At 38.8% G+C, this 21,196-nt stretch overlaps 1 protein-coding gene across 5 annotated transcripts in view; it reads right to left on the bottom strand.

Annotated features, from left to right (window-relative positions):
• Nucleotides 1-21,196, bottom strand: part of LOC139442627 (uncharacterized) — a 76,901-nt gene that overhangs the window by 12,370 nt on the left and 43,335 nt on the right. For 2 of the 5 annotated variants that reach the window (XM_071223482.1, XM_071223486.1), the window contains exon 2: nt 8,261-8,640. In XM_071223482.1, the coding sequence (XP_071079583.1) occupies nt 8,261-8,640 (380 nt within the window). Of the gene's footprint in view, nt 1-8,260; nt 8,641-14,205; nt 14,429-16,758; nt 16,810-20,876; nt 21,090-21,196 lie in introns of those variants that run through there. The other 3 variants (XM_071223485.1, XM_071223483.1, XM_071223484.1) reach the window with 3 other exon arrangements.

Here is a 21,196-nt window from a genome sequence, read left to right as displayed (position 1 = left end):
CATCATGAACATCGATCTCGGGGGATATGTGGGTGGGATTGGGTAAAGTGATGATAACCAATCGTTTGCGTCTTACATGACTACTTTACACTATCATAACGCTCTGAATACATCTGAGTGGGTTCATTTTGAATTACATACGTCGTGTTCTGTTGAAATAATTCTCGCATTTCATCCGCTATTCGCATGTTATTAATTAAGCCCAAATGTTCATCTGAGAGCAATACCTACGCGATCGTTTGAGATAACCGGATCAAAATTATCAGAGTACACCGGACCGGCACTTCGTTTGTACTTAGGCTACCAATAATCAAGTGTCGACACTCGTCGAATACTACACTAACAGCAACGACTAGCTAGACTCATTAGGTGCATGTTGTATTATGCCACAGCAACATCCAAGCTATATCGATGTACTGTCTGCAATGAAGCCTGGGCCAGGCAAGACAGTCGGGTAGCGTAGTGGTTAAAGCGTTCGCTCGCCACGCCGAAGACCCTGGTTCGATTCCCAACATGGGTACAATGTGTGAGGCCCATTTCTAGTGTTCCCGCCGTGATATTGCTGGAATATTGCTAAAAGTGGCGTAAAACAATACACACTCACTCACTGGGCTAGGCAAGCAAGTACAAATGGTTGATCGCATGAGCTGCGAGCCAAGTCATAGCGATGTGCTCACACAAGACCAGCCAGGTCTTACATGGTATAACAGTCCGTTCCAGTTACATCCTCTCTTACGACCAGCATTGGATATACGATAGCTATTCTAGCCCATCCATGAATAATCAAAACTCTACCGCACAAGTAACTATTCTTGAATTGAAACTAATCAAATTTGGACGATTGAATAAAAAACACCTGAGACAGCTATCTTTATCTTCTTCGCTGTTCTCTCAGATAAATGGTCTTGCAAGGCCAGGCATAATTGATGACCTTCTTTTCCTGCGTCACCATAAAAGTACTTTCTCTATTTAACGACAAGAAAACAAATGTCACTCTATTTTAGCGTGTAAACGGTTTATAATGTCGTGAAAAGCAATCAAGCTATGCCTCTGAAAAACACATCTGTTCTTCAATTCCATCCTTATAAATAACACAACGTGACACCCTTTGTCTTCGAGATTTACTCCAGTTACGAAAAGCAACAGGAAATTGCAAGAGCTGTCGATCTAGCTCAATGAACAACGCTACCCACACAGACAGAAAAACAAATAAACAGAGCAGAACAACAGACCAGGCCAGTGCACAAGGCATAATAAACTGAGTATCGTGGATGTCTGGGAGAGTTATATTTGCTATGGTCTTGGCCACATGGCTCTTGCTACAATCTCTCTGGGGAACATTACCCGTCTTGGATAACGAGCATGACGTAAGAAAAACAGTTAGCGTCAAGCAGTAACCCTGCCTTACACCTACATGCCCAGGCTGGTGCTAACTGCTGTTTTATGGCCATCTGTGAGCCGATGTAGGAGACGGATAGAGCAGCATGACGATTACATGCCACTGTGGAACATAGGTAGCATTAAAGAAACATTTCCCTTTTGCCATCAAGGATTCCAGAGCAGAATGGGCATCCAGTGCATTATGCATATCGTGAGTATAGACTTTTGAGAGTCGGACAGATTAGCAATCCTAAAACGTCATTGTTACAGAACTTTGTGAGTCTGCTCACTGACGATGTCATGATGTATAATTATCGGTTAATGACTACGTATACTCTACATGCAGTTACACACAGACGGTGTCTCAGTCGCACACATGACACTAATCACACCAGCGTATGGAGCTGAGCAAGAAGGGGCAACACAATGTTGGGCGATGGTTACAATGAAAAAATGTGTACTTGTGACCATGAGAAAAGACCAACACTCGTTACAATGGCAGACTGATTGTGGGAATGTGTACGCGACCACCGGTGTGTCTGGTCCAGATTCAATCATCAACAATTCGCGGTCGTGATATAGATGTAGTACTGCTGCTCATTCACTAGCAGTTTCAATATTATGTGTTCGATACTAAACGGTATCAGCTATTGATTAAATATTCAGCGGATGTTTGACAAAGTAACAAATTAACTATGAGTAATCTGATAGGCTTGTTACATCAACAATACAAATTAAATTCCAAGAAAATTAAACACAAGAGATGGGAAATATCAGGTTTATCATCATACTAATGTAATAAAATACTCCTTATATCTTATCACTGGTGTCCGTCCCTTTGTGTTTATGTTTCATCAATTTCCAAGAAGTGGTCCTTTAATCCACACAACATGTTGGTGAATGTCAGGACCGCTCAGATGGCATTTGTTTGTGTTAACAAATATTAACTGTATAGCAAGAACAGTGCCTTGTGGCCGCAATGTTCGTAATATTGATAAGACGTGACAACACGAGTACACCTCTATCAGTCAAATCTGATACGTCTAATCTGTGTGTTTCCCACGCACGCCAAGTAACTATGCAGGTCTACCCAACACTCCAGTGACATTTTATCAGACTTCTAACACAGTTTCCCCACCTTTCCCATCCCTCCTCGCCACAAACCTCCAGACCCCCACAATACAACAATAAACCCCCATCCGTGTTTCAAGTATGCAAGGAAACCCTGTCTGTTCCCCGTTACCCGCAACCCTGCTGATTATTTGACAATTGTGCAAGTGTTTCGTGTATACAACGCCTGACAGCTGGCTGGATCTTGTTTGTAGAATTTGAAATTTTGCCATTTCGAGGGATCTGTTTCTTTAACGATACAATCGTAGTTGGGCGTTGCATTCTTATGAGGTCAAGATGGAGATAAGAAATGAGCACAATAGAGTGGAAACAAGAAGTTGCATCGCTTTGTCTGATAAACCTTCAGTATATATAAGTACCCAAGGCTACACAGTGCTGTGTGCCTGGCTACGTGAAGACATCTACACTTTAGTACTAACCGTGAAATATGGCATTTATTCATTTTTAATGAACACCCAAGTGATCCTTCGTGCTTATAGATCAAATGACGAACTGAAAATCTGGTATAAGGTTGTAGACAGCGTATGGGTATTTCTTGTGTTGCCAATTTTCTCATTTTTTAAAAATCTTTTGAAAAACTAACCGAAACTGAATAATTTATACAAAGACAGAGAATTGAGATAATATAGTCACGCAGAGCTTCACCATTAATGCGGTTTAATGTTGAATATATTCATGCTCAAACGAGTCAGTTTAGAGAATAAATTGGGTCATAAAGATGTCGTGTTGTTCAAAGATATAAAATATGTATGCACCAGGGAGTATAACTCAACACATGAATCAGCTGTTTGGTGCGAGGAAGACAAAAGCACATAAATAGCACACCCTATTTCGGCTCCATGAGGCGGATTATGTGGAGATAATAATATTGTTATATTGCTGTAAGGTTGTTTGGCGTCACTGACATGAAACCTAGCGCAAGTATATGGCAATGTGTAATAGAAAAATAATGGCATATGCCTGTTTAAGATATTCCCTGTTACAGATAGCATCTATGTTGTATGGTTTTCTCGTCAATTGGTGTTTCCAAAAGATGTGCAACGATGCAGAAAATTGGCGCAATTTGTTTTTATTTGTTTAATGTAGCGCAAGTATGTAACACAATGCACATAAACCTTGAAATTAGGTTCCATTTTATGCCGTCAGTAGACCTGCCTCTTAAAGTCACGTTACTGACAACTGCAATTCATCTTCGCCACAGATTCATGTCAAAGTAAATATGTTTACGTTGCTTGTTTTTAACGACTAAAAGTAACTTGCGGTTTGTTTTCTCTGGTCACACTGAAGTCAACATCTATGACATTAAGAAGACATTGGTGGTTTATTTGATCTGGTTTTACAGAATTCCAAATTGATGAACATTATACGCGCTATATTTACTCTGGACATAACGAAGACCACATGAATGCCATTCACAAGTAATTCGTAGATTATTTTTTCGAGATCTATTGAAAGCAAGGATACGTTAGACATTCGACATTCCATAACTCGCTATTCATATGGTAAAATTTCGTTGTATCATAAATATCCTAATTTGATATACCCGAAGCTTGAAGACTAGAAATGGGGCCAGTGTTAAACTGTTTTAATGATTGGGGTTGCGTAATGTCTGTCGCGATTCAGGAATAGTCCGTGTATAGTGAACAGCATACAGTGCTTTGCTTCACAAACATCGATTATTGAGCACAGATGCAAAGGCCAACATTGAATGGACACTTATTTCTGGACACTCATGGCATAACTATGCAAAGATCGAAAGTGAACGACAATACAACATTTTGTAAATGACTCCAGCAGTTGTAGCTCTCGTAGAGGGACGTCAAGGTGTTTTGCCAAGGAAGACAGGCGGTTCAATAAACCATTATAGAGAAAAGCTTGGCGTACCATCCAGTGCCTTCAGACAGAGATGCAACATGGCTGTAGATGATCTTCTGTGAGGCTGTTTTGTCACAGACAATTTAACGCAATTCCAAGCGAAATGACAGCTATGTGCCCTCAAACCCTGTGAGCTCTTTATTCTACATTTCTGAAGCATTTCCCTGTCAAAACAATTACTGGAGTGAGCGAGAGACTGGCGAGTGAGCCAGGCTATATAGAGTTACACTTACCGAGGCAACTGACTAGTAATTGGAGGACAACCATACTCTGCTCACTTTATGATTCGATTACGGTCTGATTTATTGAGTATTCCATGTGGAAAATAGCATATAACTTGTCCCGAATCAGATAATTAAACAATGTGAGATGGCTACAAATTAGGTTGGGGTTTCACGTATATTGGTTGCCTGACTTAATTGAATTTTTTATATATTGATACAAATGGCATATCATTTAATACCTTTATCAATCAACGTTTGCTTGTCCTATTTCGTAATGATAGAATCTTATGATACATTATACTTTGTAGATAACATGGTACAGAGGAAGAATAATAGTGAATGCATCGGGTATCGGGATATATTGTATATTTGGTAATGATTCAAAACTCAATTGAAATCAAGAGCAACCGATTCGAGGGGTTACTGTATACTGTGGTTGCACGTGTACACGTGTATGTGTGTTAAGCTCATCTATGGATTCACGTTTTGTGATTGACAAATATTCTTTGCTAAAGGCATTAAGGTTATGATGACTCTGAAGATCATATTAATGTGGTCAACTTGCCTTTTGACCCAATGGAATCCGTTTCGTCAGATTATTCTCTGGCGTTGACCTCTTCAATTTACCATACAAATGTGATATTTAGCCAAAACATGCAATTGTTGTTATCAAACTTAAGTCATTGGATGTTACCTTACTTTTACTTATATTCTCGAAGTAACATTTTTGTATTCCTTAATACCTCTGTGTAATGTGTATGACGATTTATGGTGGAGATTGTCAATACCAGCATTGGGAATATGTAATAAGCATCTCTTCCATCGATCTACTGTATGCCTTCCTTCTATAGATCGCATTTGAGAAGGAACTACCAATAATCCTGTATGTTTTGATGAGACCATAGTGCGTAGAGTAGACAGCAACATATAAAACTACTGATTACAAATCAAAGTCTGGGGATGCTCTAAATGGAAACTGCAAACACGAAAATATGAAACTTTACTCCCATGACTACCTAGAACAATTTCTATTCTGTATATCAGTAATGAATTGCGTCTGGGAATACCATATACGTGACAGAGGGAATTGTGGTATCACAGAAGAATTTTTGAGGAATACATTATTTGATTATCTCATTGGACACGGTGTTCATATTGGATGTCCCGCTCTCTTCCATCATACAACATCAATATCCAATTTATCACAGTCGACAACGTGTACTTTTGCTTCATAACCCTCTTCACAGATCAAACAAGGGACCTGAGAGGACCCAGACTAAATTGCTGCACCAATATTTTCTCAACGATGATGTCCGTCTAGAGGTGATTGTGTGAACATCTCAAGAGACTAGTGTCCATTCATTTAGAACAAAGCAGCTTTATACTGGACCGTGGTCAACCGGTTAGAGTTAAACCAATCTGACCAGACAGTCATCAAACCAGATACAGCAAGTCGAGGCCATACATGGGTGGAACAAGCTAATTTAAGTACATTGTGTGAAATATTTCGTGACATGTTGGGTGTGTGTTTCAGCCTGGGGTAACTAGTGTCAATATAGTTTATTTCATTTGTGATAAGAGGGCAAAAGTTTGCTCAACTTTAAGCTAAATACAATTAATGACAAACCGAATAAGACGGTACTAAAGGGCCACCGAAACTGATGACGAAAGTTATGTAGTGGTAGTTTTGTGTGGGATAGCCAAAGAAGAGATAGGGATGAGGACGCATTTTGTCCTTTTGTGGGTTAATAGGAATTGCACATTAGTAGAACTGGGGTAGGTTTGTTTGTTGGTGTGCATCTCCATCATTGCGGAAGGTGAATCATTTATGGTGTTGTTGATATTTTGTAAAAACTGACACAGTTCGTGAGTTTGTTTCATAAATTCAAGCCCGTCATTACGATCGCTGCAAAAACCAATGAATTAATCACATAATGCTGAAAACGCGAGTAACAAGATGACACTTACTGAGATTTATTTCAGTACGCCATTAGCTTTGCAGAACATGCCACCTGCATGCGTCTGCTACTTTAACAGAACCGCGTGTCAAGTCAAAACCCATTAATCACAAATAAATAGTGCAATCATCCTAGGTTTGAGTTTATCAATATCCGATGTCTTCGTCATCCATTGTGATACCTGATGCGGCCAAACTGCTAATAGCCCCTTATATACGTGCAGAAGTTGTCGTCTGCTCTCCACACACGACCTTCACATTGAAACAGTGATCACATCTGAAGGCGACACACATCATGGAGATTATCTTAATGATCATTATGACAAGAACAGCTTATAATAACTTCACCTATGTCAGAACTGACTTTTACTAACCATAGTCTCAGGTATACTTTGAGAAATTATCTCAGTGATGAAGTGAATTTGATTGGTATTTTCTTGTTGCCTCGTGTGGTTCTTATTTCTTACTCTCGTTTAATGGCATCGCCAAGTGTGAAGGAAAGGTCTAGATGAATACGATACCAGACGATATTAGTCAGATGGTCATGCAGTTGACATGTCTCATTTTACTATGTAGGTAAGTGCGAAACATGAGAGTAAGTGTGAAAACTGATCAAAAGAGCCCCAAAAACTGGTCGTCGTGTATGTTTTTCAACTTTCAGCAATTCGGACGTTTTCGAGACAGAAGGGTTATTTCCCATGTTGTTTCTTGTAGGAAATTTAACAATTTTAACTTAACAGCAATCCATTATAATGGGGATAACTGGTGACTTGTTAATAATTGTTATTCGGTCCATTGCTGCAGTCACATATGTTGAGCATCTTGCCGTCTGCATGCCATCATAAATCAGAGCAGGTATCTCATTAGTCTAATGTTATTTTCATGTATGAACTACTCACACCTCACACCTCGTCTAGTATTGAAATACCTGTTCACTATCATGTAATCTTGATTTCGAAAACTTTGTAAAAAAAGGGTTGGTAACTATATCTTTAAGTAGCATTTAGAAGCTGTTGTATAAATGAAGGAATGTTTGACTGATGAGTTATCACTTGCTTGATAAATGTGCTAGCACCTGTACCGACACACCTTTCTGAAAGCAGAAAGAAACTGAAACCCTCTATTCAACTGGAAGTAAATTCTAGAAGTTTTTATGATTTCATTCTCCAAAAGAAGTTCAAATCCACGCTTGCCTACAGATAATCGGGTATTTTCTTACCAGTTTTAAACTACACATACTTGGAGGAATCCTTGAAGATAAAAACAGAAATGTAATTTTAAACAGCACTCCAGCTTTCGAAAAATATTTCTGTTTGTCTCTCATATGTGTGCAGTGTATTAATCACATGGGGGATTTCTAACTAAAATTAGAATGGCTACTGTGTATGTTCATAGTACCTCGATTATGTTTATCGTCGCTCGTGCGAATACCATACATATTATCATATTATCCCTGAAATTATATATTACGTTATATATTTACCATTGACTTTTAATATATAACAAAACGAGTCAGAGAAAATCTCGACTTGCCAAAGAATTGTACGCATTCTTTGGATTTCCGTATATTTTTCTGACTCGTTTGCTTCTCCAGGACTATATTATTTACAAGCCATCGTGGAATGATGCAGGTATTACCAATATATTAGATATGTGACATTATAATGCGATATCTATGAGTGTATATACTCACCGATGCAGAAAGAACATAATCCCAGCCAATACTACGATGACGACCAACACACAGGCCAACACAATGATCACTTTACAAGGCGTGGCACAAATCTCTGTCTCTAGCCGTTCTCCCTGGTCAAGAAGAGGGGGTACATCGTCCTCTACTTCAATCCGACATTTGTCGACCATAAACAGCTTGACTCTTTCCCCAACATTCTCCCCCAAACATCCAGTCCAGTTGACTCGGTGCAGGAGTCCTGTGTTCCAGGGTGGGGGGCACGGAAACCCTTCCCAGAATCCCCGGAGCAAAGGGTCGAGGTACACTTCCGCCATTAGTAGGTCAAAGAAAGGTAGGATCCGTGAGGTAAGCATTAAGTTGGTCGAAAATCCTGTACCATGCTGAAATAGTGAAAGCCAAGATTTAGAAATGGTAAAGTAAAAAACGTTTTACATCCAAGAGGAAAAGGACAAAGCAATAACCTGCAAATATCATAATTGGTCTCGGAACATACAAACCAACCGTTAACCGTGTCAGCATCGGTTCAAACTTTTCTACCATTTTGGCCATCCGATCTCCATTCATACCAAGTTTCACATTAAACATTAGGACGTCATGCCTATTATTACAAGATTACTGCACTTACATTGCGACGAGCGACGGGTGTATGTGTGTTTGTTGTGTGGCTGTTTTTACTAGTCCGGACTAATGCCGATTTTATAGTGCTAACCCACTGAGATACCATGCCGCAGTTTAACATGAATACCCCACCCAGACTCTGTAAACTGACTCCGAGCCGACCAGTCCTTGTTTTAGCCCCTTTTTGCCGAGGGCCAAGTAGGGTAACAACAAGTACCATCTTTTCACGTCGTTGGGTATGAGACGGCCGGGTATCGAACCCCCGACCTTCCGCTCTCCGGGAGGACGCTCTACCACTAGACCACGATAAAGGTCACTCACTACCATAAAGTTTGTAATGTGATTCTCTTTCCTTCACAATGTTATTAAACATAGTTATTCCTCATCCTTATCTGAAACATAATATATATCTGACCCTGAGCTAGAGGAAGCTAGGCTGAAACTGTAGCTCGTAATGTCGTCATCACGGTGTTGGCAACAGAGTAAAGTAATGTAATATTTCATGATAGTATTAATAAATAAACACATATCCCTGAAGAATATTCTTGTGTATTCCCAAACACTAATCAATATAGTTTTAACTCGTATAAAGCCAGTTCACATTTCTGACTTCAGCTAAACTAAAGAACAACAGGATATTTTCAATAACTGATAAATAACACAAAAACATTAAGCACTCGTCTTACACTCCCCGGGTCATCATTATGGCAAAACAACGTATACCCGACCATGTTAATAGGTTGAAAAATATGTCTAGAAATAAGAAACCTCTCTGTTGAAGGTCTCCGGCTGTTTCTGTTTGATGAAACACCGCTAGTTAGGAGACATCCCATTTGCCAACAGAAAAACAAAAGTCCAATTAATCACTCGAAATGAATGTAAAAAAACATGTAAACGACTCATAACGGTTTAATGTTACAGGATCTTTGTCGTGTGTTTCAGCCCTCCTCCGTCCGTTAATTACTAGGGAGGAGAAACTGTGATGCTCCATTTCGTTTCTGGAAAATGTCGCGTACATATAAATTCATAATCTTTTGATCAAATAGAACCCAATGGGCGGTGGCTAATGAAGGCTTACTGCAGAATTTAATGAGTGAAATCTCTCCGTTTGATCAATAAGGATATTTATGAGAAAGAAAATCTATAGTGTCTGCCTGTAATAATCAAGGAAAGGACTTCGGATCAGTTTTCTTTTTGAAAAAAATATCATTTAGTTAACGTGATATGTCGACGTTACGTAACTAAAAAATGACAAGAAACGTTGATTAATTATTTTTACATAAAAAGTCCAGTTTTATTTGAGTATTATATCAAAAGACAGGCTTGTCGAGGGAACAAAAGAATCCGCAGCACACAAACAATATAAACTGTAATATTATCCTGAACAAATACATGAATTGACATCAGTGTGAAAGTCAATCCATCATAAATTTGGTTTATGTTTCTGAAAAGGCTTTTGAAAAATCTGAATGAAAACAGATCATTATAAATTTATAAACTTATGTTTGATCAATAGTGTTACATTTAAAAAGACAAATGACAAGTGATGCCATTGCAGATGGTAACATGTGGCAAACGAACGTTGACATTTTTATTGATAACAAATCTTGCCATTAACATTCTCCTGCGACTTCAAAATATTTTCCGAACGAAAACCTTTGACAACAATACAAGACATTGGGACATCACAGGACCCATACCCTACCTAGGGCAGGAAGAATATTCGGCAAGTATGACTACCAAGTCCCAGGACCAAGAGGCAAGTGAGTCTATCGTCTAACAACTGACTGCCCTTCCCAAGGGTCATTTCTACTTCCGACATAACACACAACCTCTTCGTCTCGGGACATCGAGTGTTGAGTAACCTGCAATACCTTACATCACATTCCAGCTCGTTGGTGGCAAATACCCTCAATTAACCATCCTGTATGCTCCATTACGTGTGTGTTCGTGGTACTGTTACAGTGCAAATACTTGTAGCTTTCACATCAATCATTGCAGCTTCGGTTGTCAATCAAATGACACAGAATTGTGTTTGTTCAGCGAACTCTTCAAGTCGTATTTGCTATACATTACCTTGATGGGAACATTACAAACCTCCCTTGCCACGTTCGGGGCAACTAGAGAGCCCGTGAGCTATTTACAAGGGAGGGTCCTCTTCATGTTATTATTGTCATGGCACAAATCTTATGACAAATATTGGTGTAGAGATATCATATGGGACATCATTCTCCTGATGCTAGACGCAGTGTGGGCTGTTCAAGTATGGCCAGCTAACAGACTATACTGCGTGTTGGTGGACTCTCTATGCTGATTCCAAATCGTTTACATAACCGTTTAATAACAAGGGCAAGTGTTATGTACATCCTCGCTGTTGACATGTACGTTATAGGGATTAATGACATAAAAGAAACAAGGTCCAGACAACAAACGCTTTAAAAGACCTGGAAATAATTTACATTCCCGAATTAGGGACTTGCTGCTGGGATTCTGAATTATTTTATTCATCAAACATAACAGAAGAACGTTTTTCATTCCCAAATGAAGGAAAATTACATTTTTCCAGTATTTTATCAGACCCAAGGCGCCACCAAAGGAAGATTAAAAAAGGTCGATCCAATCGTCGCAACAAACACTACGCATGCACACGGAAGTGGGTGGATGTGCTATATAAACACCATAAGAGGATATTTTATTGTAGTATTAGGACACGCGAATATAAAAGTGAAAGAAAACCTATGTTTATGTCAGAAGTGTTTCCGTTCTTTTTGAATAACTTCAGACTTAAAACAGTGATGATTGCGGGCAATATTTCAAATAATCTTGCATAGAAACTGACGTATAAACTAAAACAATCACTGAAAACATTCAGATCGCGACACACACTAATCGTTAAGTATCATAAATAACAATGAAGATCTGATTTACATTCTGATCATAGATGTTCACGTCATTAATTTAGAACAGTTTAAGTAAAATACTGGAAGAAACAGACATCAACTGATATGAATAGCTCGTCTTATCTGACCAAGTAAGCATCACGAGGATACAAATATTCCCCCGTTTATACTTGACCATAGTTATCACGAATCCCCATTAATACTCACGGTAACATTTGCATCAGCGTAACGCCGTGTAACGCGGGCTGACTGATACTTTTGAATAAACGATGCCTGATATTTACAAACCGTGTAGATGTTATCCGAAGTCGAACCCAGTGGGCGCAAAACATCGACAGTCTCCAACTCTCAAAATAATGAATCAATTCCAAGTGCGTGTGTTCAACTCTGATTGCAGGGGAAAAAGTCACGAGAAAAAGTTACAGATTTGAGTTGGGGAAAAAAGTCAACAAGAAAAAGTCAAACTCGTCCAAAAGACATTCAAATTGTTTTAGTTCATTCAGTTTAGTATAATAATAACAATAGAAATCAATAAGTATTAAACTAGCACAAACATTTGTCAATTTCCAGTTTCACAAACTTACAGTACATGATACAACTAACAATTTCATTAGCACCGATTGTTTTCATGGAAGCCAACCTGATTATCCCAAATGTTAATCACGTTTACTCGAAACCAATTAGTCTTTAGTCATACCTATTTCAGTCTTTATTTCAGTGTTTTAAATAGTTTTAATCTGATATTGTTTTCCCGCTTGATCTTTTGTGACTTTTTTTCCCGATCACCTTCAACTCCAAACAGCATACAAACAGTTCTACTGTTTTGTCGATATGTGCAGCTAAGCGTGGACCAATGATTAAAACATGCGGTGTATTGAGTCCATGTAAATAACAGTTTGGGTTCCTAAAATGATCACTGTAAGCCGAAAATTGATGTTTGTCTTACCTATGTAGCATGTACACACAGAAATTACGTGCTAACAAACCGACAATAGACACAATTACATTAAGTACTCACGTTTATCCGTACCTGTTGTTGTATATAAACGTGTTTGTCACACCAGTCTGGGAGCAATGCAACCGCATGTGGAACTCCTACCAGACAAAGACAAGTTATCCAAGTGGGAAAACGTCGTCCCGCCCTAATTACGATTATCCATATCTCTCCTCAGTGACACGGGGTTTAATTACACCAGTATGAATTATACACGCCTAGTTTACACTTACGTGTAACAAGCTGAGTTTGTGTTTTTTGACCTATCGATTCTTAGTCTGGCAGGGGTCATGAGATATGCAGTACCCACTCAACTTCCAACTAACGCGATACGCACAGCCGCTTCAAACGAGTCCTTACCATCAAATATTAATGCACCTTTCAGATCTTAAGGATAAAACGCAATATGTTGGTTGTTACTTGTAAAGGCCTGGGGTTGCAATAAAGTCGGACCCATTTATTGCTTATAATTAAACAAAGCCACTGTTCATTTAGCAGATAAAATGCTTGGATAATATTAGCACTAATCGGGTTTGGGTAGTGCAAATATTTTGGCTTCTCGTGTGAGTAGTTTCAAGAGCCAAGAAAACCAATATGTGGTCTATGAAAACATATTGACAGACGATTATTAGATTATTAATTATGCTCAATCTCAATCCAATATAGTTATTATAACTTCAGATATCAAGGAATATAATAACCGCTTTAAAGTAACGATAAGTGCGATATTAATGTCGAGACGTTTATCATTAAAAGTGAGTAGATACACTACCTTTAATAAATGAAAACACACACTTTAATACATTTAATATCATATTAATTTGTAGATTATCTTTGTTTGGGCTGTTCATTACAATATTGTTGTTGTTCTTGTTGACGGCTAAGTGTTCTCAGCCTTAAGAGCCACTCACGTCGATCGCACGGTTCAAAGGTTAGAAGCATTAAGATCAGCTGATTAGAAAAATCGTTAAAATAGTACTGAACTTTCACTAACTAATGTATAAACATGGAACAAGCATTAGCTGAAGAGTACCACGGCCAAGAGATAAGCGCCACGGAAATAACACATGGAAGAAATTCAGCGGACCATTTACTTCAAGTGGTAGTCGTATATCTATTTTTTCTCACTATCATACTTCATTTTTTAAAAAGTTATTTCATGTAAGCTCCTAATGCGATTTAGTTTAGATAATTAAATTACAAATAGTTAATGATACAAATAAAAGGAAAGTGTTCTATATTAATCATAAATATTTTAGAATGGACATATTAATATGAGGTCAAAAACGTATTTCTAATATATATATATGGGACATTGTTTTACAATGAATATATTATTAAACACTATAACTACTAGGTTTCAATGATTTGAAGGGTGGATTTTGAAAAAGAAACTTGGGTCGAAATATTCAACGAAGACGTGAACTTCTTACCTGATTTCTCGGAGGGAAAAGATATTCCGTGTGGCGTGTAGTTTATCACACGACATCTGTTTGTCGGGGCCAACGTACACCTGAGTGAGTCCCAAGTGACAATTTAGATGACAAGTCACATATATAACACCAACACCTTCTCTCAGATTAATTCCGATTCACGCACGCCGAAGCAATGCTATGACATCGCAATGACATTCGCATAACTCAAGAATCTCTCACCGCACCTATCTCTACACCTGTTAACCTTCGACTAAAAGTCCTGAAAAGTCTGCCCGATATGCTACATGAAATACACGTCACTAAGCCAGCCTTGCAGACAGTATAAATCAATCATGCTCGTCAAATGTCATCTGTCAGAGCGAATTGCGCGCCGTTGCGTTATCGTCTGCTTACGGGGGCAGACGAGATAGGTACCAACGTAGTCCGTTCGGTTATCTCAACCGGTTTAGGGTTATCAATTATTAAAACGCTCCGCCCTTACCTTTTATCTTGAGACTTTGTGTGATCTGGTGATAACTTTGAAAACAGTACTCTGGAAACCCAAATAATCCTTGAGAGACGTAGAGGCTCGGCTTTGCAGGAAAACAGACTGCTCGGTTACTTTAACCGTGACGGAGGTTGATCTAATCGAAGACACATTCTTATCGTCGGTGGATTAAGTCAAGACAATTGAGGTTACGTAAGCAATGATTGACCAGTCGTCTACCTTTTGTTCAATAATTTATGACTGCTTCTCGTTTGATAAGGTAATTGAGTGTGTATAGACATTAGATAAAACTGACACGCAATTGCTGTAATCGTAGTGAAGTATTAAATGTGGCGGCAGATTCAGAGACGAATGCGTTATTCTCATAATCGCCTTCAGTGCAAGAACAAAAAGCAGCCGACATTTCCAGTAAAACATCAGACCAGCGTGAAACAAAAAAGTAGAGAATATTAAACTATCTGATAACAAGAAAATGCCAAACAAAATATTAGCTTGGTTGAACTTATTACTATCTGTTATCAGCTCCAAATCTAGACAACCAAGTATACATTGAAATATTAATACAAAAATGTATGAAAAAGCAGATAACATTCTTATAAAGAAACACTGTTAAAAATACAGCTAATACCATGGTGTTTTGAACATGATAAGAGAATGGTTTCGTGACAAGTGAAGTATGGACTGATAAGCTTTTTAAGCCATGATAAAGATCAAGAAGCTGTAGAGGAAATTAGTTTGGCAGTTGAAGCAAGAACACATACAGCTGAAAAGCCGTTTGTCTACAGCTCACAATATTACATTTTCCCACCAAGTTTATTGTCACTATTCCAAAGAATAAAAGGTCGGATACCACGCCAGAGAAAGTACTATGGCTCATGTTCAATTTAAATATACGCCGGATTCAATATCCCTTTGGCTGAAACATACAACATCAATTTTGACATCGGCTGAAAAGCACGTCGCTCTTCGGCGACAACCCGTGATTTCCGTCTCCTTTTTGAATGATGTAATTTACCGTAGTCTATTTCGTGCCGCTAGCGACTATTGTCTGACGCACAAAGATGGGTGTATTTTGATAAATATTAATGCGGAAGTATTACATTCTCTCCTAACACATCAAGGCTAATTGCTTTCTGAGTATTTTACGAAGCAGGTGTTCAGAAAACACTAAACGAGCGGTGTTTAATTAAGCGCGGCAAATGTGCTGGTTAAACGACTGAATATATCTTTCTCAGTAGAATGTTCTAACGAAAATTGCTGAATAATATACGTTAAGAATCAAGTGCATATTTTTCATAAACACTTAAGTACGTGTAATCAACTGAAAATTCATCCTTTGGGTATGATTCAACCGCTGTCCATATTGGACCGATTCCAAAAGAGATCTTTCAAACGGAAAATGAATTTCCATAGAGATTACTTAGAAGAGAATTTGAGAAAATATTTACATTTGGCACTCTATTCCTATGGTGAGAAAGGGGGTTGTGTTGCCATTTACATGAGAATACAGCTTTGTGTGACAATGAACCGACGTGCCATACTAGTGTATAAGCTAATGTGTTTCACGCTAGCGGGGGTAATTTGACTAATTTATGGTATAAGTGTCTTATGAGCGTCTATTATCCCATTAGTGGGGTTCTCAGACATTGTCATTAGAAAATTACAGCAATTTCAACGTCTCGCATGGATACGACTGAATACTGCAGTCGCCATCAGCAGGCCAACTGCTGACACATCGATTCAACATGTCATCGACATTGTTACAACTGTGTGAATGGCTGTCACTCAGTGCGAGACCTTGTCAATTTCCAAATACAGGATAATATTCCAACGAAACATGACAGTCGGTTCGTGTAAATCGCCCTGTCTGCGTATTTGGTCGGGTCTGTCACGAACAAATATCGACTTTCACGAATCTCGGGATTTCTGTCACACTGTATCAACGGCGACAAGAAATTCTCTATCGGAAAGATGGTGTTCATTGATATACATTCCCGTTGTTGTGTGGTAACGTGATTGAAAATGTTGTTTGAGAAGAATGACTAAAGCAGAGGCTTAATTACTTCAAAGGACATCACGTCCGTTTAATTCAGTATCCGATGTATCACCGTGACTTCTACCGGGCACATCACGTCACACGAACTGGTTTGGTAAACCGGTTTCAGATTCACAAACTCAGCCACTTGTATTTATACACGTGATAAACATGTTTCTTCAGGTACAACAACAACCGGCCTCCACGTTTTCTCATCAAGGTTGTTTGCGTATCATCCAACCTTTAAAAGAAATATGTTTATATTTACCTTTTAAATCTTATCATGATATCAAATAGGATCAACACATATCGATTAAACTACAAGCGTCACTTTTCAAAGCGATTGAATCATTGATCTTAAAGGAAATCCCGTCTGACTGTCTCTATGAGCAGCGTCGTGGCTGGCGTGAACACCTGGTATCATCACTGATTGGCTTGAACACCTGGTGTTATCACTGATTGGCGTGATCCATTTAATTTCCACCACTATCTTGCTTTTTCTGACTAATAGTCTCGGCAGATAGTCGAGACTGAATATTCTCTGGCCTTGACGAATAATATTTATATGAAGAGATGCTTAACGCAGCTCTGCCACTCTATATAAGAAACATTTTGAACAGTACATTTATCAAATTCTGAAGAACCCCCAAAGTTCAGTATTCCGAAAGTTAGTTTGAATGTCCGTGTGTCAAAGGTTAATATATCACTGATATCATATTTAAAGAAAATAATTTCAAAGACTTATATTAATCGAGTGATCGACGACCAGTGCCTCAAGACCTACAACCATCTTAGCACGACAACATCGGAAATCTATGTTAAAGAATACGAGTTATGATTGTCATTGCGGTCACATCACTTTGTGGACCAGGAAAGCAACATCTTTCTATTTTTAGCCGTTTTGATATAAAAATTGCACCACATCAACAACTTTTGTCCCGAAGTGTTATGTTCAAGAGTGATTCAAAAAGGCGTCGTCTTTAACTATTGAGAGAAGTTCAATAACGGAGTAGCGAGCATGTAATTAATTGGCATTGCAACATTAAAGTGTGTGAGGATTGCTATCACGTGTCATAACATAAAGGGTGAGTGAGTGAGTTGGGTGTTAACGCAGCTTTAAACAGTGTTTCTGTTTTATCAGGGCGTCTCAGATAGAGTGAAGTATGCTGGTCGTTCACGTTAACGTTGCCGACAAGACGAAGGATCACAATCCCGGAGCCATGACAAGAATACACATGCGTTGGAGCAAATTTACTGGAATAAATACGTACGATTTTTCTATTCCGATAAAATATATTGACCGTCTGTCCCACAAATAGATCAGAATAAAAAGTAACGTCTTTATTATCCTGTTTAAAGTCAAGATAAAGTTTCAATAGTTTCAATGAATTTTCTTACATAGATCAATTCAGTTTGGATATGATAATAATGTCAAGCTGGACGATAGAAAAGGTAGATATTATTAAGTATGGTTTTAGGTCGCTCGAGCCAACCAAGGCGTATACACCAGAAATAGCCTAAAATAGGTTTCACACATTTTACCCTTGTTGGGAATCGAACCCGGGCTCTTTGGCGTGGCTTGCGAACGCCTTAACCACTGGGCTACCCCACCGCCTGGGCAGTTGGGGACGTGACTGTAACAGCTTAATGCCCCGTCTAGTTGCCGTGGCAACAACACTACAATGCGTAATGACACTTAAACATGATTTCAGTCGCATTTGGGTTGATCTAGTCGTGTTATTTGTACTACCAAGCAAGAACTCCCGCGCCAACGACATCGATGTCAGCCCGCCCCACCGCCAACTACCATCAGGATGTTTGTCAAGATATGGGATTTACTGAAAAGGCACGCGTGTAACAAATCTTCGATAAGGCGCGAATCTGTACAGAGCCTAGAGAGCCTTCAGAATTGACATAAACTGGTTTCCGTGTTGGCATGGCTTTTTCGCCGGCGGTATCTGTAGACAGGCGTCCAGTCTAAAAGCTACACTTCAACTGATAGCTTCTCGGATGCGTGTGTCGGAGACGGTTAAAAACAACACTATATTATCTTTCAGGGTGTAAAAAAAACAACCTATCTTAATCGTCTAAGACATAACGTTGATTTATATAGTGTTCTAGACAGAAACAGCGAGGGTATGTATTTTTATGTCTTCAACAATAATAATGTGGTATAAAGGGTGTGCTAAACTGACAATATCGTCAATTCCTAAATAAAACGATACCTGTTTTCTAAAAGCGAGTGTTTTCAAATAGGTTTTGAATAATTTTACACTTATTAAGATATAAAACACATCAACCAAAAGGGTATGAGAGTATTCGAAACACTCCGTACATACGAATGGCGCCTTAAAAAAGTCCAATAAATGGATGTGACGAAATTCAACATAACGCACCTTTCGTTGTATCCGTTGTTCGCTATATCCATAAACACTTCTGTCCCCTCTTGGTGGATAAGGACTGCTCGTTACAACCGTTATTCGTTATATACACTAATCAAAACAGGTTAAGGACCACCGATTCTTTCCTTTTACTATAGTTAATCTGCCATGGCAGGGATGACAAAATGGCTACAGTGACGTGACATAATCGGGTAGTCTTTAACCTTTTTCTAGTAGTATACATCAACAAGGACACTTATTTCCAAATAAGGTGGTTTAGAATTCGTTACAACCGATCATTCTCTATATCCGGCTTCAACACACCAAGAGTTGAATTTAATTGATGATTTTAGCTCGCGTATTTCTTTACCACATGTACAAAAGCATCCTTTTAGAACTCATCGGACAAAGCTACCTTAGAGCCAAGATACACAGGGCACAGCCATATTTTTTCCAGCTAATGAGGCAATCATGTTTGTTTATTAGTTCTAGTCTCCCAGGCGCGACGGACCAATTTACTGATATATATATATTTTAGTATTTCCCGCACACCAACTCACTGTCAGTTTCTTGACTTACAACAGTCGCATGATACATTGCTTGTTCATGTCCGGCGAGGGGAGAACGTGTGAAGGCCCCCACTTGTGATGAAAGTAGACCGAGGAATTTTACACCACGGCTTCATCAAACGAACAGCGGTCAAAGAAAGCGTCCAAGATAAGTCTAACAAGGGCCTTGTGTTTGTCTACAAGATGAATAGCAAAGTGACCACGTTACTACAAGGCAAACATACAGTAATCCAGCCCTCGACTTAGCCGTAGAGTGGTGTTAGAGATTAAAGGAAGGATGTTAGAGCTGAAGCGTTGTGTCAGTGATGGAGACTTGAGGAAGCTGTTGTTGATGGAACAGATGTACGGAAATGCATACTCAGAAAATGTCCTCTTTTGTGGATACGTCGAGAGTGATGGACTAAAGGTCACCACGTAGCCACCGCAGCTTTATTATGACTATGTGGATGATTATTATAACCATATTCATCATCGCAACTATAGTAGAGAAAGAAATAATGACATTGCTGTACTACTTCTACTACTACTAATACTAATAATAATCATCATCATCATCATCATCATCACCATCATCGTCACATTAATGATAATAGTAATAAACGATGATGATAACGATGCTGCTGATAATAAAAATAATTAACAAAATCACAAAGTAGTGGTGGTTATCTGTGTGAAAGAAATAATGACATTACTGTACTACTACTACTACTACTACTAATCATCATCATATTAATGATAATAATAAACGATGATGATAACGATGCTCTGATAATAAAACTAATTAACGAAATCACTAAGTATGACCGTTATATAGTTGGAACATTGCTGAGTGCGGCGTTAAACAACAAACAAACAATAAGTATGATCTAGAACGTTTATATCAATATTAATAGTAATATGTTGTTAAAGAGCACGAAAAGGAAACCCAGATATATACATATTTCACGTTTGTCAGCTGAAGCAAGCGCCATGCCTAAAGTGTCCAATGTTAGACTAGGTTAACCTTAAACCAATACCAGTGAGACAAAGCTTCTACAATTGCAGTCTACCAACAATCCATTGTTGAAAACCACCAAGTAGCTGTAGTCGTAAATGTGTGTCAGTTTGTGATTTAAGCAGCCCATTAGGAAACTCAAGCAAAAAGAAAGCAATAAAACGTATAAGAAAATCTCGAGTAGGAATCGAAGCCAACTCACCACGTTCTTGCGAGCAATAAAGTCCTATTATGAAAGTTTACCCCGTCACGCCATAGACAGGGACAATGGCAACAGCAGTCGTTTCCACTCCGAATGTCGCGTAGGGTAGGTCATTATGGCTATCGGAACAGCAATTGTCCGAATTTGTCATATTTACCTTGGCAATTACCAGGATAACTTCATCTAGAGCTCCGAGTTTGGTCGTCGTTAGCACATTTTGGGAGGACTTTATTACGTCGACAGCATAACGCTGCTGCTGCCTATTGATTCGAACACAAGCTCTGTCGGGGTTCTGGTGTCAGCAGACTGAGTGCTCGCAT

The sequence above is a fragment of the Haliotis cracherodii genome, unplaced genomic scaffold, assembly GCF_022045235.1.
Source record: "Haliotis cracherodii isolate W230 unplaced genomic scaffold, xgHalCrac1.p SCAF_5, whole genome shotgun sequence".
Taxonomy (NCBI): domain Eukaryota; kingdom Metazoa; phylum Mollusca; class Gastropoda; order Lepetellida; family Haliotidae; genus Haliotis; species Haliotis cracherodii.
The sequence above is the reverse complement of the archived record's forward strand: the minus strand, read 5'-3'. Positions and strand labels throughout refer to the sequence as shown.